The following is a 27,094-nucleotide window of genomic DNA, read 5'->3' as shown; positions in this document are numbered from 1 at the left end:
CTGATACGATTTCATAGTTTGTCAGAGCATTTGCCTGTTACCTCAGCACTGAATACAAAGGATATGTGTATCACTGGGGATGGGGAAGTGCAAACAAAGAGAAGATGCATCCTTGCTGCACCCTGTGGTGAACAGATACCTCGCGTCCTTCCAGGGGACCTTGGCCTTCTGCCGGAGTTATTGCTTTGGAATAAAAGGTCACATTTAGAAGGAGGTGAGTGAATAAATCTGAAGGTAGTTTTATTTTAGGAATTAAAAAGTTCTCAGAGGAAGCAACCAAGGTCAACTAACTTCTGGGTTACAGCCAGGTAGAGAGAGTCTCATTTTATTGAGAACTTGGTTTAGTAGTTTTTAGTGAAATTGGGAGGTTATTCCTGTTGCTCAGTTCCTCCCTCCTTGTTGCTATTTAGTCTGGCTGCTTCTGTTAGTATGTGCGTGTGTTTAAATTTTTTAATGTTTTCTTTTTTTTTTTTTTGAAATGTTTGTTTATTTTTGAGTGAGAGGGAGACACAGTGCGAGCAGGGGAGGGGCAGAGAGAGAGAGAGGGAGACACGGAATCTGAAGCAGTCTCCAGGCTCTGAGCTGTCAGCACAGAGCCGGCCCTATGTGGGGCTTGAACTCACAAATGGCAAGATCATGACCTGAGCCGAAGACGATGCTTGACCTACCGAGCCACCCAGGCCCCCCATGTTTATTTTTATTTATTTATTTTTTATTTTTTTTATTAAAAAATTTTTTTAACGTTTATTTATTTTTGAGACAGAGACAGAGCATGAACGGGGGAGGGGCAGAGAGAGAGGGAGACACAGAATCGGAAGCAGGCTCCAGGCTCTGAGCCATCAGCCCGTAGCCCAACGCGGGGCTCGAACTCACGGACCCCGAGATCGTGACCTGAGCTGAAGTCGGACGCTTAACCGACTGAGCCACCCAGGCGCCCCTATTTTTATTTTTGAGAGAGAGAGAGAGAGAGAGAGAGAGAGAGAGAAGGAGAATGAGAACAAGCAGGGGAGGGGCAGAGAGAGAGAGGGAGACATGGAATCCAAAGCGGGTTCTGTGCTGTCAGCACAGAGCCCGACTCGAGACTTGATCTCATGAACCAGGAGATTGTGACCTGAGCCAAAGTTGGACTCTTAACCTACTGAGCCACCCAGGTGCCACTCTGTTAGTGTTTTTTTTTAATTCAGGAGGTTCAGGTATCTGAAAGGTCTTTGAGGAGCAGAATGAATGGTACCTTACCCTTGGGAGATGCTTTGCTACCCTTGCTCGTCATCACTATAGATATTATTGTGTGTATTTCTTAAGTTAGGTTGAAGTTACAGAACTTCCAGTAAAGGAGGGTGAACTCTTTTAAAGATGCCTGAGGTTTGGTTTCTTTGGAATCATAAGGGTTTTTTTTTGTTTTTTTTTGTTTGTTTGTTTGTTTTTGTTTTTCTATTTTAAAAATAACTTACTGAGGGATTTGGGGATGGAAGGCAGGATGCACAGGGCCCAGGAGGGCTGAAGACCCAGTTTTGTTTTCTCCCAAGTCCATCAATGAACACAGTACAGGAAGGAATAGCAGGGAGGAGAGTTAGGAAAGCTGGTTTCTGAGCTCCTAACCTGTGAGTGGCTATGTCATCGTCCACTGCTCCCAAATCCACCGTTTCTGTGCTCATGTCCCTGAGATAGTGTGTCACCAAATACCACTATAGTAGGCTAAATAATGGTCACCCAAAGAGAACAGGTCCTGATCACAGGAACCTGTAAATGTTACAAGGAAGGGTCTTTGCAGAGGTGAATAAAGTAAGGATCCAGATAGGGAGAGATGATCCTGTGTTATCTTGGCATACCCTAAATCTAATCACACATGTCCTCGTAAGAGAGAGGTAGAGGGGCTTTCATATGCGCAACAGAGGGGCAGGTACTATGAAGACAGAGGCAGAGATTGGAGTGATGTGGGCACATACTAAGGAATGCCAGCAGCCACCAGAAACAGAGGCTAGGAACAAATTCTCCACCCGAGCCTCTGCAGAGAGCTGTTGACACCTTGGTTTTGGCTCTGTAAAACTCATGCTGAACTTTTGGCCTTTAGAACTGTAAGAGAATAAATTCCTTTTGTTTTAATGCACCAAGTGGGTGGGAATTTGTTATGGCAGCTTTAGAAAATTTTTACAACCATCTATCACAAATAGGCACTGAGGGCTTATTATAGAGGTAACCCTGTGCCGGGAGCTGGGGATTCAGCTGGGAAAAGGAGAGTCATGATCCCTCCCCTTAGGGCCACGAGAGGTAGTCATCAACTAAAATGAAAATTTGGTTTAATCTGCAGCTATTTATACATTTTGCCAGAGAGGTAACTAAAAATAAAAACATCCGATTGCCTCAGAGAAATGATGGAAGATCTTTGCAAGTGCAGTTAGGGTGCGTGATATTAAAATGCCCCATGAATTCTGTCACAAAAGGTAGTTTATTTGGTAGAAAAAAAATTCTGTTGCTAGGCAATTATGGGGGATGGACTTTCTGCATGATTTTTACAAGAGCTAAAATATTGACGGCATCTGTGTGGATACTCGTTGTGTATTTTCTTACCTAGGATCCACGTAGCCATTCTGCATTTTCATCTTACATAGAAGCGAGCATGAGGGAGGCTGAATGACTTTCCCAGGGCAAAAGATAGGAAGTGATATTTGCTGGCTTGTCACTTTTTGCTAGTTCTGGTTTTGTTCTTCTAGAATCCTTAAGAAGGCCTGGTAATTGGATATCAATAACTCTGCTTCTGGCCCAAACCTGTGGCACAGACTGAACAGGGGTGCGGCACATGGGTGGAGGGCAGTCTTCCCCACCTTGACTAAGCCCAAACCCTGGCAGCCAGGTTGTGTACAGGTGGCGGCACCATCTAACCTCCTTTTGATCAAGGTTCGTAATCCTGCACAAATTTCACATCGGTAATTGATAATCCACTCACCTCACCCCTGCCCATCCATCCACGTACATCTAGTAGAAGTAGAAAAGGTTCAGGAGCTCCAAAGCATCATCTTTTGAGATTTTATGATTAGAATGATTCCCATTCCGGTGAAAGCACATGGTGAGAGTTTATTCAGATTGCTGCTACTCAACCAAGTGAGGGCCAAGCCACTTCTACTCTCTTAATAAGCACTATTGAATTATTGCCCTTAAAAAGAGTATTTAGATGATCCACCTGAAGAAGTACCAATTTATGATTTTGTAGTTCAAACACCATTTTCAGTTGCTGACTTAGTGGAAATTGGTCCTAACTACTGGATTAGTAACAATGATTTTCTTCCAAAACGTCCTGTAATTTAGAAGTAGAGCATTCCATGTACAGGAAAATGAAATCGGCTGGATAATTAGAGCAGCTGAGAATGAGAAACAGCACATCCTGGCCATCAGTGGGGAAGGACCGTGACCAGCGGTTCATCAGGATCACGTAGGACCCGCGTGTGCCAGGCCCACTGCACCTCCAGGGCTCGGTGCGCCAGGCTCCCTGCTTGTGGCTGGTGGGGCAGGAAGAGGTTTGCATGTACCACTCACCAAGCCTGCAGACACTCACCTCCTCATCTCCCATTAGAGGGGCTAGACAGCTGGGGTCTACTTGACACATTTTCTTCTATTCATTTTGAAATAATCTAAAAGTTAATCTGATTTAGGTGGAAACGGGAAGAGATGGGTTTTGGTCAAATAGAGGACCTGTGTGGCATGTTACAGATAAACAACATTAAATCAACCACAAGGTAAGTAGGGCACCTTCTATTACTATGTCGGCAGTGGGTTTTCCTCTCTTTTGAGAAGTTATGGCAATAATTGGGACTATTCCGTTGATCCAGCTAAGCAGGGGCATGGTCTCTCGTGCTTTTGGAAAATAAAACAGAAAGCTCATTTTCCTTCAGAATCTCTGCCCCTTAATAGCATCTGCCTAAAAAAAATGCTTTTAAACCTGCACTGCTCTCTGAAGGGGTTCCAATGAGGGACAGCCAGATGCTTCTGAAAACGGAAGTGGGCTAGGAAATGGAGACAGTCACCCTTTCCAAACAATACTCGAATTGTGTACCCAGTGGAATATACTTTTGCAAACCTCAACTTTCAAATAAAGAATAAAAAACATGGTAGCTATACAGGAAGAGCTGGGTGCTTGGGAAAGCTTTTATAGCTGCTTTATCTGGTCTCTTAAAAAAACATCCTGGATGATAATACTGATTTAGATAAGGTCATCTACACTAGAACTCTGTACATAGCAGCTGGTGGTAGACCTGGACAGGATTAGAGCAATTCAATCAACGTCAGAGCCCTTGATTTAGAAGATTAAGGCATAAGATTGGAAACGGCAAAGGGAATAGAGTCGATTCCCAGCTCAACCCAACCTTAGAAATACAGACTCAATGGAAGGAAATGGATTCTAATCCAGCATCCCTCCCAGCAGGTGGTATGAAAAAAATAATTTGCATCACTTTGGAAGAAAAACTGTCCTGAAATTGTAAAGGTTATGGAAATTGACAACTTTTTAAAAAAAGTTTTAAAATGTTTTATTTTTGAGAAAGAATGAGAATGGCAGGGTGGGGGGGGGGGTGCAGAGAAAGATAGGGAGACACAGAATCCAAAGTAGGCTCCAGGCTCTGGGCTGTCAGAACAGAGCCCGACACGGGGCTCGAACCAATAGCAGGATCATGACCTGAGTCGAAGTTGGAAGCTTAACTGACTGAGCCATCTGAAATTGGCACCCCGAGATCGACAGCTTCCTAAACCAACCAAGGATTGGGTTAAATTAAACTTTATAAGGTTATATTTATGAAAAAATGATGTATTAAGACAAATTTTTAAATGTCTTGTACTTGACTGAATTCTTCCTGCTTTTAATGGATTAATATTTTTCCCCATGAAAAAAATGGTCTAAAATATAATTTGTGGAGATAATAATTAAGGCCACAGTAGCGTTTTAGAATCAGTAAAGGAAAATAGTTCTTAGTAAAGTTGCTCAATAAGCCTATATTCTGGAATCCCAATACTCTGTTCTAGAACCTGTGTGTGGCCATGGTCTAGAGCCATCCGTGGGAGATGTGCCTCAGGAACCTCCAGACACGTAAATGCAATCTATGCCTCCACCTCTATCCCAAGGGATAACCTTATTTACAAAGTTTAAAAGTGGACAGTTGGGAACTGGAGCTGTGGTAAAGGTAAGCGGTTTTTCCAGAGGTTTAATCTTGTCCGGAATAGATGATCCCTCATTTGCAACTTTTGATCCCTTGGTTGGACTTGAACTAAGAATTCTGAGGGCTGTCTGTGTCCCTGCTCTGGTTGGTCTCCAAGCTATCCTTTGCCAGGCTTTCTGCTGTGAAGAGGTAACCGATCTCCAAAATAATGGCAGGTACTTTGAGAAACGTTTCTTATTTCTGGGCTCAGGAGAGTGTTCTCAAATCAGGCCCACCTGTTCCCTGTAAGGGCAGAGATGAGCTGTTCAAAGATGCAGAAACCTGCTCTTTCGTTTCCATCCGCTTTCAGGGACAGACGCTGTGTAGACGCTGAGAGGCTGAGCTGCCCTGGGCCCTTTGACCAGCACGTGGGGCAAAGCCCAGAAGGTGCACAGTCCACTGTGCAGCCAGGGCAACAGCCCCCTTTCCAGGGTGTGCAGTGGCATGCTGGCACATCCCTGGTGTTCACCGTGAGCCAGGAGTTATAAAAAGAGCATACAAAGTAGGAAAGGATGTGAGGATGCTGTGTCTTAAAGTGTCTCCAGGTAATGTGCGCAGAGCAGAGTACGGTATAAAGGGGCTTTGCGGCAAAATCATTCTGTGAATCATAAGGTGAAAATAAGTCATGCGTGGTCTAGGACAGGGCTGCTCTGGAGAACTTCCTGTGGTGGCAGAAATTTCTATACCCCATTCTGTGTGGTAGCCACTAGACGAACGTGGTTACTCAACCTATGTGGGTAGAGACGTGAGGAGTGGAATTTTAAATTTAAATGGCTACATGTGGTTAATCACTAGTGTATTAAAGAGCACGGATATGAAAGAAAACACATTTGTATATATATACTCTATATACTCATTTTATATAAAGGAGAATTTTTGTAAAATTTACGTGTAAAACTGCTTTGGACTATGTTTACTCCAAAAACTTCAAACAGCGTCTACAGATCTAGGTCTACCCACTGCCCACGTTGTGTTCCAAGCCTTGGGATTTCTTGTCCTCAGAGAATGCCATGTGATTGGTATTCAGTGTGGTCCCCTGACAGATCTGCCTAGATGCACACTCTCCTCTGAGTCTACATCGGGGCTGTATGAACTTGTCATACATGTTGTGGCCCAACACACCCATCTCTGACAACTGCTAAACCCACTTTTGCAATAAAGCTTTATAAAGCACCGCTTCAGTTCCTGTGGTGCCTGTCTTCACCCTGTCGCCCTCTGGCTGGTCCTCACTACTGCATCTCACCCGTATCATCTGGAAGTCTGCTCACAACAGGTTTTATCCATGTCAAACTAGCCGGTTGGATACTGAAGACCACCAGTTAGATGGTCTTTCATTCTGTGTGCTACATGTACCAAGGGAGGGTACTGGGCAAGGCCTGGGGACTAGGTGCTGTAAAAAAAACTTAAGAATGGGTAATCACAAAGACTACATTTCTGAAACTACAAACCAAGGCACATTGGTAAAAGATTTTCAGCCACAGCCAGTGAGTGGCAAGAGGCAGTCTGGGAGATACTGTTTGGATGCCAAAACCTTTGCAGTGTATCAGCAACAGACTTCGTGATGGCCAGGTCTTCTGACAGAAGCGGTCTATGAGCTGAACTGGAGTGTCCGGCCTCTAAAGTAGTAGCTGCCTTTTCACAATTTGCATAAGCATTGAAATAAATTAGCATTTGCACTTTTTTTTTAACTTGCTTTGCTTGGTTGTCTGTTCCCACTGGTCTATCCTGATTTAAATGAGGTAACTCAATATTTTAGCACAAAATCATGTATTAACTGAAGTTCAATCCTTTTTAATGGTTCACGGAGTTGCACACCAAGCAGCATGGCTTCCCTCAGTAACACAGTCCCTGTCTCAACAACCACCAAAGACAGGAAACGAGGCAAGATGACCTGAGATTACTTGAGTGGTACTGGCATGTGGCGTTCCACTCCGGAGAGGGCTCTCCTGGTGGACTAGGGCTTCATGGAGAGCTCCGACGTGGAGGAGACTGGAGCAGAGCCTTGGGAGGAAGAGCAGGGACATCTGGCCAGCACGGGCAGGTAGGAAACTATGTAGTCATGGAAGGAGAACCATGGTGGTGCTTTAGAAGGAAAGTGAGTGGATCAGGAGGCAGAGCCAGATGGTGCATGTAGAAAGTTAATGGCTGGGAAGAAAGGTTGGAGTCATATTATAAAGGAAGAAGGGAAAAAGACTATTCTGAGTTCTCATCTATTGTCTGATTTAATCTTCACAATAGCTCCATAATGGAGGCTGTGGACTAGCCAGGGAATGCTTAGCTAGAAAAACAATGCAGTCTGGGTTAGCTTAAACCAAAGAAGAAAATGCGTCACAAGACCCCAAGGGTTAAAGTGTAGTCAATTTAAATTGGTATCTACCCACTGTCCAGTCACCTGTGATCAAGGGTGGGGGAGGGGGACCGAATTCTACACAAATACGGCTACTAGGGATGCCATGTGAGTGGATACTGTATTGAATAGAAAACAATATATATCATAATCCTTAGAGGAATTGTGAAAATGTAATGCAAAAAACTGTAACTTAGAATTATGTAAAAAGATTAAAATTGGAAGGGTAAAGACTAGATATATAGATAAAACATGCTTGGTCATAAGAATTGTTGAGACCAAGTGATGTGTACATGGGATTCATTATTCTGCATATCTTGGTAAATGTTTACAATTCTCCTTAATAAAAAGTTAAAAAAATACATAGTTCACACAGGGTCCCTTGGTCCTTCTGTTCCAATCATTGTACATGCTTTACTAGATTAAAAACAGACTTGAAGTTCTTTTCCATGCAAGGAAGACACAACCACCTAGACTCATTAAGTAGAAAGTTTCAGACTCGGTAAGCATTATTGTCAGAATTCCAGCTGACTACAAGTCCTGATGTCTGTATTTCCTTGCAATTTTGATTTAGTGGGTCTGGAAAGGGATTTGAGTGTCTTCTCTCCTAGTGACTCCTTCCAACTCCAGTGACACTGATGCATGTTCAAGTTTGGGGAGCACAGCTTCAAGGGATTCTATGGATTATTATATGCAAGTCATAATATCCTTGGTTTGGGTCCTTCCCTGCTATAGGACTCAAGCAGCGTGATGATGTGGTACTTTAAGCACAATCTTAACTACATCAATGCATTATATGGCATTCTGCCATTCATTCTCATTTTGTGATTCCAGCATAGTGTCTTTTTCTTGGGCAACTGATTTATAGAGCCTACTGCCATTTTAATTGCTTTTGTTTCAAAACATTAATCTCATGGATGAGTTTTTATCTCCCATGTAGCACACTCAGCTTACATGTTGTCTGAAGTCTTTCCCCAGGAATGCTCCTGCCTTCCTTTACCAGGGCAGCAGCACAGAGGGCCCTGCACTCAATGGGCCACACCCTTGGTTTAATGCTCTCCTGTTGTCTGAAGTTCTTAATGTTGTTTCTGAACTTGTGTTTTGTAAGTGAAGTCTCATGCAGTATGTGCCCACTGTTCCTCACCAACCCACTCAGAGCCTTCGTGATGTCTGTATGCACAAAATTCCAGCAGACCCGTGATGCAGGAGTTGAGAGGAGATGCAAAGTAAATATAAGCAAGTTATTCCTACAACTAAGTGGGGCCCCGAGAGCCCTAAGAGGCCACACTATTTAAACCAGACTTTGATTTGAACGCAAAAAGAAGGTAATAGCATTCTAAGCAGCATGAATGACCATGGAACCCTGTCATATTCTTTTTTACTCATGTTACTTTTTTTTAAAGTTTTTATTGTACTCATGTCATTAGCCATTTACTCACTTCATTAGCCATCCACTTATGCTGAGTATGATGACAAGAAAAAACGAAAACAAAAGGCAGCCCATAGTTCTTTCAGTCCTTCCTTACTCATTAGTAAGCTGAAAGAATAAGAATGTGTACATACGAAGAAGTGAATAATTGAGATAGGTTTTTTTGTTTTGTTTTGTTTTGGCAGTGTTTCCAGTGTTCTAGTAAGGACAAAATACATATACGTACAATATGTGCACATAAACTATGAAATGCAAATTATCTAATTTTGATGATTCTACACGAGTTCACTGCCCTTCTAGTTGTAGTTTAAAACTGGAATTGCATAATACAAAGATGAATAAAGTTAATGCTAATAATTTAGAATTTAAATTTTTCGTTACTTAGAACAGTATTAAGTAGAAAATAAAAATCCACCATAACAAGATGTGAGAGACCATGGAAGAAAGGGAGAACATTTCAGTGCCTTTAATGGTACTATTTTCCTAATTTCTGGACATCTTCTGTGCTGGGTCCTACACATCAGCTAGCTGCCCGAGTCTTCATGCTCTCCTTTCCTCACCAGAACCCCCATCCTCTGCTATATCCTAAGAGGGCTCCTGCTGATGTGAAGGGCTCTGCTGCCCTCCTGGGTCTTCTGCTGCCTCACCTGTGGAAAGCAGAACGGGGCCAGGCCTGACTTCAAAGTACCTCAGGGGACTCAACAAGCACTAGAGGAAGGGTGCTTGCCACAGGAGAGGATGACAGGACTTCTCAATCCCCTTCTGACCCTGACTTGTTTTGGAGTAGCAGCCACAGGCTGGAATCACTTATCTGGTGCTATTGGTTCTCCCTTTGGTTTGATCGGTTTTGGAAGAAAAATATTTCTAAAAGACTAAGACTTCAGCTCTCATCCTTGACAGCTTGGTCCCTCTTTGTCCCTTTCTGCCACTCCATGAATTGTTGGAAGCAGTTAGAAGGCAGAGCAGGTGGAAAGCTCTTGTCAACAGTGGTTTTACCAAAATTCTTTATGAAGAGTCCTGTAGACAATACTTGGGAGTTTTTGTTTTTAAACGGTTCAAGTACAGCAGATCACTTCCTCTTAAAAAAAAATTATAGCAATCTGAAAAGGGAGCAGAGAATTACTTATGAAAAATAAAAAGAACATGTACAATTGTATTCTCAAGAATTTTCATGGACCATTATGACCCATCAAATTAAGGTATCCACATTTTCTAACAAAAATGAACCAAGAAAGGGCAGCATGAAAATATTCTAACACAGTGCTGCCCAACAGAACTTTCTGTGATGATGGAAATGTTCCATTATCTCTGTGTTGTCTAATACAGAATCTACTAGTCATATGAATACTCACAACATGGCTAATGCAATTGAGGAACTGAATTTTTCATATAAACAGCCACATGTGGCTAGTGGTTACTAACTGAAGAATACAGTTCTAATGTCTCATGGGTCAAAACCAGCGATTTCCTCAGGGGCCTTCTCTAATCACGGCTGAGGGATGCAGAGGAGTGGGGGTGGGGAGAGGGGAAAGCCCTGAACAGATTATTTAGCTACTTAGTAAGTTCTGAAGCTCTCCACAGCTTTTGGAGGCTGGGGGTGAGGAAAGGACTCTGGGGGAGACCTGAGAATGCCCTTGAACTCCTGGCTAATGCCAACAGGAGTAAGAGGACTAGGATTTGGCTCACTTAGACGGCAAAAGAGGCCTGTGGTGCCACACACAGAATCGGAGGCTTGGGCCATCTGTGCATGGAAATCATCGCTGTGGGGCTGGCAGGGATGTGGAGGTGCTCATTTGCGGACAGGGTTTCCAGGACTAAAAGAGGATTTAGAGGTGGAAGGAGGACCTGAGGGCCCTTTCTGGCCACCTGCAGGCTGGACAGGCCCTTTCTTTTTGGGGCTTAAGGTCTTGTTCTTGCTCTTGAACACTTTGCTGGGATCCAGCTTGTTCACGAAGGAGTTGGTCTCTTCTGCGAGTAGGTTTGTGTTGTAGGTGATGGGTTTATACATGTTGAACCATTGCTGTAAGGCAGAATTGGGAAAGCGGTCACAATTCTAAGGAGAAATGCCACTGTTTATGCTTTTTAGTGGGGACCCAGGGGACAGAGGGCTGGGGAGATGGGGCAAAGAGAGCAAACGGCTTTCTGAAAAACTGCCTTGAAAATCTGTTAGTACTTCTTTTAAGTGAAAGTGATGGCACACACATTGCTTCATGAGGTCTCATAACCTTTACAATAAATGCAGCACGAGGACTAAGAATGTAAGTAAACATCCTTCCTTCTGATCTAGTGAGCCCTGAGTGTGGGATGTTAGGTCCCAGATCATCAGTGTTCTTCTAATTGTTCTGTCCTCAAACCAGCCACTGCCCATCAGGTAGACTGGGCAGTGCCTTCCTCACACGGAAGGTGCATAACAGAGGCCAGTAGCAGGCCTTGGCTGAAGGCAGGTGCCTGTTGGTGCTGTCTTCCCCTTCTGGGCAAAGAGCATCACATTTATTGATGTCACAGGGTTGACTGGATGATGCTGTTATGCGACATTTGAGCAAAGTGGGGCCCACCAGATGAATACATACATGGAGCTGAATCCCTCATTTATTGCCACCCAGCCTAAGTTCTTCTGGGCATACCAGGCGGCATATGAGCATTACCTGGCGATCGTATGTTTGAAGTGTTGCCCAGATGTGTAATATAAACGAGGCACATCCATACAGTGGAATATTCTGTATCACTAAAAAGGACAGCTCTGTATGTACTGTAGGAAGTGAGCTCCAAGATGGAATGTTAAGTGAAAAGAAGGTTGCAGAACGATGTGAAAGGTGTATTATTGCAGTTGTGATTTAGAAAAAAGGAACCAAAAATCGTATGCATGCATGCATACTTTCTAGGCAGTAAAGTGTCCTGTGAAAGGCACAAGAAAAGGGGAACAGTGGCTGCCTCTGGGGAAGGCTGGGAGGCTGGAGAATCTGGGAGTAAGAGACTGACTTTTCACTTTTCCTGTATCTACATACTATGCAAAACAACTTGACCTAAGCCCTCAATAAAATTTAATTAGAAAGTAAACTCCCAGGTGATCCTGAGGATCAGTCAAGTTTGGGAACCACTTAGTTCAGTATAAAGTGAGGCTGTCTACCTACACTGGAATCATCTGCCTTGCATTATGAAGATGCAGGTTCTTGGGCTCCATCCCGGGTCTTCTGAATCAGACAGGGAAACTGAGAATCTACAACGTAAGCATCTCAGTAGATTCTGATAGTCCAGTTTGAGATGATAGGTGTCCCTCCCTTACCTTGGCCTGTGGGCTAATGCCGTAGCTGGTGAAGGCGTACTGCCACTGTGGCAGGCCCAGGTGTGTGATGAGCAGGCGATAGTAAGCGGTAAAGGTATCTGTGAGAAAATGCCAGTATAACGCTCTGTCCAGGAACCAAATCTCAGCGTCTTGCGCCAATGCTGAAATAGCAGACAAAAGAAACGAATGCATGGTGTAACACTTTTCTCCTTTTTTTTTTTTTTTTAAATCTTTTATTTTTGAGAGAGAGACAGAGCGTGAGCAGGGGAGGGGCAGAGAGAGAGGGAGACACAGAATCCCAAGCAGGCTCTAGGTTCCGAGCTGTCAACACAGAGCCCCATGTGGGGCTCGAAGTCACAGACTGCAAGATCATGACCTGAGCTGTAGTCGGACGCCCAACCGACTGAGCCACCCAGGCACCCCACACTTTTCTCCTTTTATCTGTAACGTCAAAAAAAAAAAAATTCCAATACTTCAAGGATGTAAAATTAAAGTTCCCTCCCCCCAACCTCCCAGGCCTATGCTCCAGTGGCCACTGTTAGGCATTTCATCGGTATTGTTTTTTACAGATTCCTGATCAGTCAGCCGACTGCCCTGTGTGCTTGGCACTGGCCTTCTGTGCACTCAGGCTCTCCATTCAGCCACCCCTGCTCCAGTGGGACATATTGTGATCTCAGCTTTCCTGATGGAAGCAGACTCTGAATGGCTCTGGTCTTCTGAAGAGGTCTCCATCAGGAATCTGAGGGGCTGTGAGCAGCCACTACGGAGGAGCCCAACCAGCACCCGTCCTGGATCCCACCTGTGCTGCTGCGAGAGGTCCCGGCTGAACTGAAGCAGGCACTATCACACCAGCTCCCACCTCATTTGCTTCTGATACTCCACTCTTCCTACTGCAGACCTCTAATCTAGTGCATCTCCTGTCTAATGGACTTAATGTCTCCCTAAGTGGCCCCAACCCTCCAGTCTCTTCCTTTTCCAAGACTGCTTGTGGTCACATACACTTGCATCTCAATTCTGCCATTCTTCTATTGAACAACCTTGACTTCACACTGTCAGGTCCAAACTCCTGCCAAGCTCTGCATGAAGGGGAACAACTGGCCTCTGGCTTCATCTCCTCCCCATCCACAAGATGAACCGGGCAGCCCAATGAACTGAAGTTATCTGTCACTCTTTCCAAATCAGTTGCACTTTCCCATGGTGTAACTCCTCTTGTACCACACCTTCCCATAACCCAATATGTAGATGGAAGGCTACTTTGCAAAGATGGCCCCTCTTTTCTCCAGGGGCAAAATCCTGACGTCTGTATCTTCTCACCCCTACCAGGCAGAGAGCTACTGAAAGAGGGCTCGGCCTTGTCTACAGTCCCTAAGCCAGGGCCTGAACTGCTGTTGGGGGGGGGGGGCAGATAATAGCTGCTTCAACAGAGACTGGAGGCTTTTACTCTGGATTTCTCATCTGAGGTCTTTAGCTTGAGGTTTACTAATTCAGGTTTTTAGTGCTGTCAACTTGCCTATGTATAGAAGTATACTAGAAGGATAATGCTTTTCCTGGATGCTTTCCTAATGTGTGAGCCTGCTAGAGGAGCCTATAAACAGAATGACCATTTCTTTTACTTTTTACTTGCTTAGTATCCTACTCCCACTATTTTGTAGTAACTCACAAATGATGACAGCTTAAAAAGACTCTAGTGATTGGCTTAGAAGGAGATGCTCAGGGAGGAACAAAGGGGATTTCTCAGTCTTGGCATCTCCAAGAGACCCAGTGGCATCTCATTTGTCCAGAGAGGAGTGTGCCTTTTGTGTGAGGACTGGAGAGCAGGGTCATCCATGCCACACCCAACGGCAGCCCCATGCTTCTCGCTGATTCTTACCTGGCTTCCCTCTTTTGTAGACAAGGCAAACTTTCCCATTCCCATCGCAAGGATCCAGCTCAAATATCACACTTCGAGAATCAAAGTGAGGCTTCTCTGGCTGGTTCTCACTGGCTGCAAATCCAGAAGTTAATGGTCATGTTCAAACATACTCAACTCAAATACATACTTACTTGTCCAGTTTTGCTAGGGTGAGGAAAAAAAAAAAACAAAAACGGAAAAAACCTTATCTCAGACGTAGTCTTTTAAAAAAAATATTACAGAAAAAGAGAAAGCGGGTGTGCATATGTGGAGGGGAGGGGCAGAGAGACAGGGAGAGAGAGAACCCCAAGCAGGCTCTGCGTTCACAGAGCAGGGCCCAACATGGGGCTTGATCCCACAAACCAGTGAGATCATGACCTGAGCTGAAATCAAGAGTCAGATGTTTAAACGACTGAGCCACCCAGACGCTCCTCTCAGACATATTCTTAACGACTGTTTCCAATGTGGGCCAAATGAATTCTATACTCTAAATGCCCAGGATCGTATCCATGGTTCAAGCCTTCTGTCTGGGCTTCTCCATCACCAAAAGACAGTATCACGCAATCTGGGGGAAGGTGGCACAAGGAAAACAACCTGAACTTGCTGAGAATGGGAATACATAAAGCCTAAGTAATCTGGCCTGATGTTGACACAACTGTTCTTTTCCCCAGATAACTGCTTTCTCCTCATTTATAGCACTTTTTAAAAAAATTTTTTTAATTTTAGAGCAAGTGCATGTGAGCAGGGGGCAGAGAGAGAGAATTTTTAAAAATTTTTTTGAAGTTTATTAAGAGAGCGAGCAGGGAGGAGCAGAGGGAGAGAGAAAGAATCTCAAGCAGGCTCTGAGGTGTCAGCAAAGAGCCTGACGTAGGGCTCAAACCCACAAACCGTGAGATGACCTGAGCTGAAATCAAGAGTTAAACGCTCAACTGATTAAACTACCCAGGCACCCCTCTATGATCTTTTGATTAGAATCTCCTTTCCTCTGTCTAAAATGCATGTTTATAATATTTAATGTTATTTTGTAATTAGTGCTAAGTCTGGCTCAATTAGAAATACTATTTTTTTACTTATACATATAGCCATACATATAATTTTATACAAATGTGTTTATTTATATTTCTAACTAAAAAATTTTTAAGAAACAATTAAAAATTTTTTAATAATTAAAAATTATTTCTTAAAAAAATTTTAAATTTACATCCAAGTTAGTTGGCATATAGTGCAACAATAATTTCAGGAGCAGATTCCTTAATGCCCCTTACCCATTTAGTCCATCCCCCATCCCACAACCCCTCCAGTAACCCTCTGTTCTCCATATTTATGAGTCTCTTATGTTTTGTCCCCCTCCCTGTTTTTATATTTTTCTTTCCCTTCCCTTATGTTCATCTGTTTTGTATCTTAAAGTCCTCACATGGGTGAAGTCATATGATATTTGTCTTTCACTAATTTTGCTTAGCATAATATCCTCTAGTTCCATCCTTGTAATTGCAAATGGCAAGATTTCATTCTTTTTGATTGCCAAGTAATACTCCATTCTATATATATGCCACATCTTCTTTATTCATCCATCGATGGACATCGGGCTCTTTCCATACTTTGGCTATTGTTGATAGCGCTGCTATAAACATTAGGGTGCATGTGTCCCTTTGAAACAGCATACCTGTATCCCTTGATTTAAATACCTACTAGTGCAATTGCTGTAGTTCTATTTTTAGTTCTATTTTTAATTTTTTGAGGAACCTCCATACTGTTTTCCAGAGTGGCTGCACCAGTTTGCATTCCCACCAGCAGTGCGAAAGAGATCCTCTTTCTCCACATCCTCGCCAACATCTGTTGTTGCCTGAGTTATTAATGTTAGCCATTCTGACAGGTGTGAGGTGGTTTCTCATTGTGGTTTTGATTTGTATTTCCCTGATGCTGACAGTGATTTGATCATTTTTTCATGTGTCGGTTGGCCATCTGGATATCTTCTTTGGAGAAGTACCTATTCATGTCTTTTGCCCATTTCTTCACTGGATTGTTTTTGGGTGTTGAGTTTGGTAAGTTCTTTACAGATTTTGGATACTAACCCTTTATCTGATATGTCGTTTGCAAATATCTTCTCCCATTCCATCAGTTGCCTTTTGGTTTTGCTGATTGTTTCCTTCACTGTGCAGAAGTTTTTATTTTGATGAGGTCCCAATAGTTCATTTTTGCTTTTGTTTCCCTTGCCTCCGGAGATGTGTTGAGTAAGAAGTTGCTGCGGCCAAGGTCAAAGAGGTTTTTGCCTGCTTTCTCTTCGAGGATTTTGATGGCTTCCTGTCTTACATTTAGGTCTTTCATCCACTTTGAGTTTATTTTTGTGTATGGGGTAAGAAAGTGATCCAGGTTCATTTTTCTGCATGTTGCTGTCCAGTTTTCCCAGCATCACTTGCTGAAGAGACTATCTTTATTCCATTGGATATTCTTTCCTGCTTTGTCAAAGATTAGTTGGCCATGTGTTTGTGGGTCCATTTCTGGGTTCTCTATTATGTCCCATTGATCTGAGTGTCTGTTTTTGTGCCAAAACTAAAAAAATTTTAAACATGGCTTTCCTCTCTCCTAGAGGTTATACTTTCATACTCTTTTTGATCAATTCACGGAGTACAACAAGTTCTGCCTGGCTTCCCCTCTCTATGCTGTAGGCTGGAAAACTCTCTTGAAGTAATAAGCTGAGGTTCCCTTTATTTCCATCTTTCAGGCTCACTGTCCTCCACTGCCTGATGGTCAGTGTCTTGAAATCCATTTTTATATATCTATGTATCTCCAGGTTGGAGGATAAATCAGGTCTGTTACTCCATCTTGGGTGAAATCTAAAGTCCAGATTGTAGGGTCCCACCAAGTTTCAGCAGCCCTGACTGATGATGATCAGGGTCTGTCCTCTGGAGAAAAGTAATAAAAATACGAAACTCACTCAGTGTGGTTCCCTTCTGCCATTTATAGATGCCACTCCAGTTTTTAAAGCTTTCCCAGAGGAGGGGCGCCTCCTGGGCGGCTGAGCGTCTGACTTTGGCTCAGGTCATGATCTCCTGGTTCATGAATTCGAGCCCTGCATCAGGCTCACTGCTGTCGGCACCAGAACTGTCAGCGCAGAGCCTGCTTTGGATCTTCTGTCCCCCTCGCCTTCTGCCCACTCCCGCTTGTGTGTGTGTGTGTGTGTGTGTGTGTTTTTTAAAGAGGGGCACCTGGGTGGCTCAGCTGGTTGAACGTCTGGCTTTGGCTCAGGTCATGATCTCCTGGTTCTTGAGTTCAAGACCCACATTGGGCTCCATGCTGACAGCTCAGAGCCTGGAGCCTGCTTTGGATTCTGTGTATCCTTCTCTCTCTGCCCCTCCCCCATTTGTGTTCTGTCTCTCTCTCTCTCAAAAATAAACAAATGTTAAAGGAAAAAAAAAGAAAAAGCTTTCACAGAGTAGTCTTGGTATGGTAAAATATACTCTGCCATTACCAATAGGTCAATATTTGAGTCTTGCTTCCTTTTTTACCAAATAAACAGTGTCACCTATTTTCAGTTCCTCACCGAAATTTTAGTTTGGTTTTATATTCATGTGTACATTAGCATATTGTTGTGCCCAATAATTTCACTCTTGGGAGTACCAGTGGATCTCTTTTTTGTTACCTGTTATTTGTGCTAGTTCTTGTTCATGGCGTTGTGTTTCTTCATGTGTGTATTTTTTAAAGTAATTATTTTTTTTTTTATTTTATTATTTTTTTTTCAACGTTTATTTATTTTTGGGACAGAGAGAGACAGAGCATGAACGGGGGAGGGGCAGAGACAGGGAGACACAGAATCGGAAACAGGCCCCAGGCTCCGAGCCATCAGCCCAGAGCCCGACGCGGGGCTCGAACTCCCGGACCGCGAGATCGCGACCTGGCTGAAGTCGGACGCTTAACCGACTGCGCCACCCAGGCGCCCCTAAAGTAATTATTTTTTGAAAAATTATTTAAAAACAGTTTGAGGTCTAAGGTAATGTTATCTTCCTCTAGGGTAGAATTTTCTTTTTATGTAAGAGCTTTACTGAGATATAATTCACGTACCATACCACTTATTTAAACTATACAATTCAATGGTTTTTTAGTATATTTACAGTTATGCAACCATTAAGACAATCCATTATAGAACATTTCTCTAGAGTGAATTTGTTTGTTTCTGCTAGGCCCCTGAGGAGCTTAGTAATCTGGAATCAATTTAGTCTAGTTTTGGGATTTAACATGTTCTGGGACACACATAGGACTTACACGTGAGCTTCAGTCCATGTGAAAAATGGTTACTTTCAGTTCATTCAGTCTCCTCTGGTACTGCTCCTCATGGTGCCAACCTGAAAAGCAGGGTAGTTTTTATGGGTGCCAACTTTTCTAAGTCTTGGACTCTGTTTTATTCCCCTGGCTTCAAGACGAGTCCAATTCACAGCTTTCCAGCATCCTCAGTGCCTGTTTGAAAAGGGCAATGTACCCCCAGGCAAAAGCAACTCCAAATGCTGCATCTCTTCCCTGGATTTCTGTCTTCTGGATGTTGATCTGATATTACCTCATCATCTTGTTAGCTCTCTGGTAAACATTTTAGGAAGATGGTTTTTGTATTTTGGTCTGACTTCTCAGTTGTCTTTAGCAGGAAGGCTCTCGTGAATTACCTGTCTGCCATTACCAGAAGAGGAAGTCTTTTCATCAGTTTAGCTCTGCTCCTAAAAATAACATAGATGAGCTTTGCTTTTTATATTGACAGTCTTTGGTTTTCAAAAGAGAAATTTAGGGGCACCTGGGTGACTCAGTTGGTTAAGTATCTGACTTCGGCTCAGGTCATGATCTCACAGTTTGTGAATTTAAGCCCTGTGTCGGGCTCTGTGCTGACATCTCAGAGCCTGGAGCCTGTTTCGGATTCTGTGTCTCCCAATCTCTCTCTGCCCCCCTCCTCACCCCCACTTGTGCTCTCTCTTGCTCAAAAATAAATAAATGAACATTAAAAAAAAAAAGGGAAACTTAATCCCAGAACATTTAATATCGTGATTGATCTGTCTTCTTTTATTTCTCTTAATGTTTTGTTTCCTAATTTATGTTTCTTCTTTTCCCTCATTTTTACTCATGTGATTCAATATTATTAGGTTGGTGATATTACTATACATTTTTATTTCTATATTAGTTACTTTCCTTATTTTCACTTGTTTGTATTATTAGATTCATAGGACTCTACCCTTATTTGAAAATAGACCATTATCTCCCCTAATCAAGTGTGGTATGCAGAATTCCAAGATGGCTCCCAGGATTCCTGCTCCTTAATATACAGACCTTTCATGACCTCCTGCCCTTGAGTATAGTCAGGACCTGTGACTATGTTGTAGCCGTTCCCTTGATTATGTTACAAGATAGGAGACTGTTGTAGCAGACTGGAGAGACATTTTCCTGCTAGCTGAGAAGTAAACTGCCATGTTTTGAGAGGGTCATGTGGCTATAATCTGAGGGCAGCCTAACAGAGTTGAGAGTGATCCCTGGCTAACAGCCAGCAACAAACAGGGACCTGAGTCCCACAGCTGTAAGAAACTGAGTACGGCCAACCACTAGTGGGCTTGGAAGAGGTCACTGTGCCATAAATGAGATCACAGCACCAGCTGACACCTTGATTTTAGCCTGGTAAGTAAGACCCTAAGTAGAGAACTCTACTTATGTGTTCTCTTATGAATTCTTGATTCATGAAACTGTTAGATAATAATCTATTATACAAAAATAGAAAATTCAAACATCAAGACACTCTTGTTTTCCCCAGCAAGGTGTACTATTTCTTCCCTATAGTAGGAGGATACCGTCTACTTTCTGCTTCTTTTCCTCCTTTGTCCTACATTTTCTACTAGTAGGGACCCCAGGAACATTCTCTATATTAATTGCTAGGGCTGCTGTAACTAAGTACCAAAGTGAATGGCTTAAACAACAGATATTTGTAGTCTCACAATTCTGAAGGCCACAAGTTCAAGATCAAGGTGTTGGCAGAGTTGGTTCCTTTTGATGGCTATGGGGGAAGAATCTGTTCCATGTTTCTCCCCTAGCTTATGGTAGTTTACTGGCAATTTAGCTTTCCTTAGTGTGTGGAAATACTACCCCAACTCTGCCTTCATCTTCAAATGGCATTCTTCCTATGTCTTCAAGGACACCAGTCATATTGAATTGGGGTCCACCCTACTCCCATACAACCTCATCTTAACTACTTAGATCTGTAATAACCCTATTTCCAAACAATGTCACGTTCTGAACTAGGAGTTAGGAATTCAGTATGAATTTGGGGGGGCATAATTTAACCCGTAACACTGTTACATCTTCCCTCTTTCCTTTCTTTTAGGTTTAGCTGAGACAGTACACAGTTGACCCTTGAAAACGATCTGAACTTCATGCGTCCACCTATACATGGATTTTTTACAGTACTATAAATGTATTTTCTCTTCCTTGTGATTTCCTTAATATTTACTCTTCTCTAGCTTAATTTATTATAGGAGTACATTTACAAATAACATACAAAACATGTATTTATTGATTGTTATTGGTAAGGCTTCCAGTCAACAGTAGGCTATTAGTAATTAAGTTTTGGGGGAGTCAAAAGTTATAAGGGGAGTTTTGACTATATGGAGGGTCACGGCCCCTAAGTTTCTGCATTGCTCAAATATCAACTATAGGTTTTATAATATTCCTTGCACTGCGTCTGTCCCCTTTTCCAAGAGTTCTTACGTAAGAGCTATGGAACACATTCCTAGACATTAAGATTCCTAGACACCTCTTTCAGAGGAGGTTTGCTGATCCCTTGTTTCCTTCCCTTTTTATATCCATATCTTGGGACCTCCATTCAGTTGCATTTGTCTTTTGGTTAGAGTACTGATGTCCCTGAAGTTTTACACATCCTTACATGTTTGGTCTATATATGTGGGCCTTTTGATTTTTACTCCTTGTCTCTCTGTAACCCGTATATGCTTTCTCTACTTTCCACTGCTGCAAGAAGTCTGATGTCAGTCTGATTATTATTTCTTCATAAGTACCTTAAATTTTTTGCCTAGAAGCCTATAATTCTTTCCCATATTATGTAACGCCTAGGTGTCTCTTTTCTCATGAATTCAATTTCACTCTCAGAGAGCCCTTTCAATCTGCAGAGAAATTTTCTTGTATCAGTGTTTACTGGCTTTCTATCTAGTGTTTTTCTCTTTCTTGAGCATCTGTAATACCAATGGAAGGTCTTCTGGAGCTATTTTCTACTTCTCTTACCCTTCCACCGTTTTCTTCATAATTTTCCCCTTTTAAATACATCTTGCACTCGGTTTATCATGCTATTAACTCAAATCTCAATAATGTTTATATTCTTCAATTCATCAATTGTTTGAGAATCTTAACTGTTCTTCTATAGGAATCCTTTGTGCTGTCTTAATGTCTTTATTCTGATTCTTGTTTTTACTTAGGTTTTCATCTGTATCCTCTAGCAGTTTTATTTCTCTGGTTGTGTTTCCCGATATATCTTTCTTTCTGACTGGCCTCTTTCTGAATACTAAGTACCCTGAAAAGAGTCAGTATTTTTCCAATTAGGTTTTTTGTTTTTCTAATCTTACCTCATTGTAAGTATGTATGTATGTATGTATGTATGTATGTATGTATGTATGTATTTATTTATTTATGAGAGTGAGTGAGAGAACGCACACATGAGTGAGCACAAGCAAGGGAGAAGAGGGAGAGAAAGAATCTTAAGAAATCTCCACAGCTCAGCACAGAGCCTGATGTGGGGCTCGAGCTCATGGTCATGAGATCATGATCTGAGCTGAGAGAAAGAATCTTAAGAAATCTCCACAGCTCAGCACAGAGCCTGATGTGGGGCTCGAGCTCATGGTCATGAGATCATGATCTGAGCTGAAATCACAAGTTGGATTTTAACTGACTGAGCCACCCAGGCACTTCTCCAATTAGACTTAGGTCTAGGGGAGCCTGGTAGCTCAGTCAGTTAAGCATCTGACTTTGGCTCAGGTCATGATCCCATGGCTCATGAGTTCAAGCCCCACATTCTGCTCTCAACATGAAGCCCATTTGGGATCCTCTGTCTCCCTCTCTCTGCCCCTCCCCCACATGTTCTCCAGCTCTGTCTCAAAAGTAATAAACATTAATTTTGTTTGTTTGTTTTAAATAAGACTTGGCTCTAACTGCTGGACTATCCTAAAAGGCGTGAACCTAGAAGGTGCCCCAACGCCAACTAGGTATGTAGGACATACCCTACCTCTATGGGTATGTAGGACAATGTGGTCTCTCTCCCTAGCTGTGTCCTTTGCTGAGGGCTCTTGAGATCCTCTCTGGTATCCAGTTCACCTCTATTCTTCCAACTTCAAAGGCGGGGAAGACTCAGTCTACTTATTTAACAACTTCTTTGCCTTCAGGGGTTCAAAAGCCCCAGCACACATAAGAAGGAGATGTGACCTTTCCTCTCTTGAGAACTACATACATCTCTTGAGTGGCAGGCTCTTCCCAGTTTTTGCTCCTGAATTCCTCTAGTACAGGCATAAATTGCTTTGTTGTGCTTTGAACGTTTGTGGCAACCTGTTGAGCAAGTCTACTGTTATCATTTTTCAAACAGCATTTGTTCACTTTGTGTCTGTGTTACATTTTGGTAATTTGTGCGATATTTCAATCTCTTGTATTATTATATTTGTTATGATGATCTTTGATCAGTGACTTTTAAAGTCTGAACCCATTCTTACTCCTTCCTCCCCGCACATTCTAGGTATATGGGGTCATATTTTACATTGTTTTATTCTGCGAATCCTTGACTGATTTTTATGGGTATGTTACTTTTATTGCTATTGTGTTTTTACTTCTATTTTTTACTTATTCTTTCCTTCCCAAAGAGTGTCCTTTAATATTTCTTGTAGGGCTGGTTTAATGGTCACGAACGCCTTTTGTTTTTGTCTATATGAGAAAGTCTTTTTCTCTCCTTCTATTCTGAATGATAGCCTTGCTGGTGAGAGTATTCTTGGCTGCACATTTTATCCTTTCAGCACTTTGAATATACGATGCCACTCCATACTGGTCTGCAAAGTGTCTGCTGAATAATCTGCATATAGCATTGTGGGGTTTTTCTTATATGGAACTGTTTTCTTTTCTCTTGCTGCTTTTAAAATATTTTCTTTTTTTCTTTTTTTCCAACGTTTATTTATTTTTGGGACAGAGAGAGACAGAGCATGAACGGGGGAGGGGCAGAGAGAGAGGGAGACACAGAATCGGAAACAGGCTCCAGGCTCTGAGCCATCAGCCCAGAGCCCGACGCGGGGCTCGAACTCACGGACCGCGAGATCGTGACCTGGCTGAAGTCGGACGCTTAACCGACTGCGCCACCCAGGCGCCCCTTAAAATATTTTCTTTATCGGGATGGCTAGGTGGCTCAGATGCATAAGCGAACGACTCTTGATTTTGATCAGGTCATGATCTCACGGTCATGAGACTGAGCCCCACGTCGGGCTCCATGCTGGGCGGGAAGCCTGCTTAAGATTTTTTCTCTTTCCTTCTCTGCCCCTTTCCTGCTCATGCTCTCTCTCTCTCTCAAAAAAAATTGTTTTTTCTTTATAACTACTTTTGCCATTTTAATTACTATGTGTCTTGGTGTGGATCTCCTTGGGTTGATTTCTGGAGGAGATCTCTGTGCTTCCTGGATCTGAATATCTGTTTCCTTCCCTAGACAAGGGAAGTTTTCAGCTACAATTTCTTCAAATAAATTTTCTGCTCCCTTTTCTCTCTCTCCTTCTTGTTGGATCTCTATAACATGAATGTTCTTACAACTTGATGGAGTCACTGAGTTCCCTAAGTCTATTCTCACTTTGCATAATTCTTTTTTATACCATTGTTTAGCCTGATGGCTTTCCTTTACTCTGTCTTCCAGGTCATTAATTAATTCCTTTGCTTCCTCTAGTCTATTCATTCCATTAAGTGCATTTTAAATTTCACTGTGTTCTTCATCTCTGATTCTTTTTTATCTTTATGTTAAGGGTCTCACTGATGTTCTTCACTCCTTTCTCAAGTCCAGTAAGTATCTTTATGACCATTACTTTAAATTCTCTATTAGGCATACTACTTATATCTGTTTCAATTTGGTCTCTTTCACTGGGGACATATTCCTCGATCTCATTTTGTCTAACTCTGTATCTGTTTCTGTGTGTTAGGAAAGTCAGCTATGTCTCTTGCTCTTCAAAGTAATGGCATTATGAAGAAGCATTCCTGCAGTGCCCTACAGTACAGTGTCCCCTGTTCACCAGGACCTGGCGCTTCAGGTATGTTTCTTATATGTGTTGTGTGTGTCCTGTTGTGTCCTAGGTACCTTTTCCTTCAGTGCAGTCATCTGCAGAAGCTCTCTTGGCCTACTGTGGGCAGTGTTTGGTCTCCAGCCAGGGTAGAGGTGTGTTTTAACAAGGTATGCACCAGTCTGCTTGCAAAATGAGACCTGCTGCCACTGCTTCTCTGCCAAGTGTGCATGGGCGGGGCACTCAGCCTTAACGAGGCACCCCTCAGCCTTCTGCAGGGCCTGCTACAGCTGCTGTCATAGTCGCTGCTGCAGAGACAGAGGCCCTGCAAAATGCAGGGATGGGGAGATACAGTGCTGGTGAGGTTTGCACTGATTTTGATGTTATAATTGTAATTGTTATGAAACACACCTGCAGAAGGCAGCAAACGATTAACGTATGTGTTCTGACTGTACCACTGGCTATTATTCCCCCATCTCTCTTCCTCTCCTCAGGCTTCTCTGTTCTGTGAGACACAACAATAATGAAATTAGACCAATCAGTAACCCTACAGTGAATGGCCTTTGAAGGTTCAAGTGAAAGGAAGAGTCGCATGACTCTCACCTTAAATCAAATGCTAGAAATGATTAAGCTTTGTGAGGAAGGCATGTTGAAAGCCAAGACAGGCCGAATGCTAGGCTTCTTGTGCCAAACAGCCCAGTCATAAGTGCGAAGGAAATTAAAAGTGCTACTCTGGTGAACACCTGAATAAGGAAGTAAAACAGCTTATTGCTGATACGGAGAAAGTTTTAGTGATCTAGATAGAAGATCAAACCAGCCATCACATTCTCTTAAGGCAAAGTCTAATCCAGATCAAGACGTTAACTCTCTTTAATTCTATGGCTGACAGGTGAGGAAGCTGCAGAAGAAAAGTCTGAAGCTAGCAGAGGTTAGTTCATGAGGTCTGAGGAAAGAAGCTGTCTCTATAACATAAAAGTGCAAGGCAAAATAGCAAGTTATCCAGAAGATCTAGCTAAGATAATTAATGAAGGTGCTGGCTAAATAGCAGGTTTTCAACGTAGACCAAACATCCTTCTGTTAGAAGAAGACACCACCTAGGACCTTCAAAGCCTCAAAGGACAGGCTTACTCTCTTTGAAAGGACTACTGTAGCTGGTGACTTGGTGGAAGCCAATGCTCACTGACCATTCTGAAAATCCTAGGGCCCTTAAGAATTATGCTAAATCATCTCTGCCTTGCTCTAAAAATAGAACAACAAAGCTTGGATGACAGTACATCTGCTAACAACATGGTTTATTGAATATTTTAACCCCATTGCTGAGACCAACTGTTCAGAAAAAAAGATTACTCTCAAAATATCACTGTTTATGGACAATGCACTTGGTCCATCTGATGGAGATGTACCATGAGATTAATGTTCTCATGCTTGCTAACACAACATCCATACTGCAACGCATGGATCAAGAAGTCATTTCAAGTTTTAATGTTTAAGAAACTGAAACAGTCTGGAACTGTGCACCCGTGGGATCTCCTAGGGATGCCTATGCTAGTGTCCAACTGCCAATGCAGTTGTTGCAGAAAGCCTTGCATCGGTTTTCCAGTGAGAGAATGGCCTTAAATGCACCCAAGGCCTTGGCATTGGAGACACTAGTTACCTGCTCAATATTCATTCTACCTCTCTTTCTTAAACTCCAATTCTGTTTGAGGAGACAATGCTGAACAGGTAAACATACTCACTTCCTCAGATTCCCTTGCAACTATGGATAACATTTTGACTCTCTTCTAGCCAGTGGCTTCAGGAGATTGAGAAAACTACTGTTTTCCTGATAAAATGGGAGAGATTCTGCCAAAAGACAGTTTTAGTTGTTGCTTTGCTTTTTACTCTTTTTTTTCCTGTCTGGAACATAGACTGGAAGCTAGGAAGTAGAGCCCACATTCCCCAATGATGAGGATGAAAGCCATATCCAAAGGTGGGTGGAAGAAGCCAGAGGGAGACTTTATCATTGACTTTCTCAAACAGCTGCACCAGCCTAGTTCCAGATTTCTTGTTATGAAAAAAATAAACTCCTATTTAGTTTAGATGTTGTAAGGGGTCTCTGATACATGCAGCCAAATCGATTCTGACAAAGTTCTCACTTATGCCCAGTTGCTCCTAGCTTTTAGCAGCAATTTAAATCAGGAATGGCAAAGAGCCTGGGGAGGAAGGGAGCTGCATTTTGATTCCATGTTCCCTGAAAGCTCCTGACACAGAAATGTTGAGTGAAGTTGATCTTTAACATTCATTCATTTACTAGGCATACATTAAGTGCCAACTCTGTGCCAGTCACTGAAGCGAGTGCTGGAAACAAAACAAAAATCTCAACCCTGGCATTTCTTCATGAAAATTTCCTTTGTTGATACAGGCTGTTTTCTTACCTCACTCCCATGGTCCTAAGAAGTCACACAGGGGAAAGGTTTTGGTTTGGGGAGAGTACTATAATGCCACAGCGTCTTCCTACCGTTTTCAACATTACAGAAGGAAACAAACACGTTAATTTCTAACTCAGAGCAGAGGTTCCTTCAGGTACCTTCAAGTGCATCATCCTCCAGGTCTGCCAGAGTTGGTGCATTAGGGAGTGAATACACAGAAGACTGGTTGAGTTGAGTCAGTTTTGAGATGCTGTTAATAACCATACTGCCCAGTGGAATGGTGTGCTCTAG

At 42.6% G+C, this 27,094-nt stretch overlaps 1 protein-coding gene across 1 annotated transcript in view; it reads right to left on the bottom strand.

The window, feature by feature from the left end:
- Positions 1-8,903: 8,903 nt before the first annotated feature.
- TPGS2 (tubulin polyglutamylase complex subunit 2) overlaps positions 8,904-27,094 on the bottom strand; it is a 70,999-nt gene continuing 52,808 nt past the window's right edge. Inside the window, exons 4-7 of the mRNA XM_030336145.2 lie at positions 26,962-27,090; positions 14,113-14,226; positions 12,243-12,403; positions 8,904-10,979 (exon numbers count right to left, since the gene is read on the bottom strand). Of these exons, the coding sequence (XP_030192005.1) occupies positions 10,749-10,979; positions 12,243-12,403; positions 14,113-14,226; positions 26,962-27,090 (635 nt within the window). The 3' untranslated portion in view covers positions 8,904-10,748. The remainder of the gene's footprint in view (positions 10,980-12,242; positions 12,404-14,112; positions 14,227-26,961; positions 27,091-27,094) is intronic.

This window comes from Lynx canadensis, chromosome D3, assembly GCF_007474595.2.
Source record: "Lynx canadensis isolate LIC74 chromosome D3, mLynCan4.pri.v2, whole genome shotgun sequence".
NCBI lineage: Eukaryota > Metazoa > Chordata > Mammalia > Carnivora > Felidae > Lynx > Lynx canadensis.
This window is presented reverse-complemented; position numbering and strand designations above follow the sequence as displayed.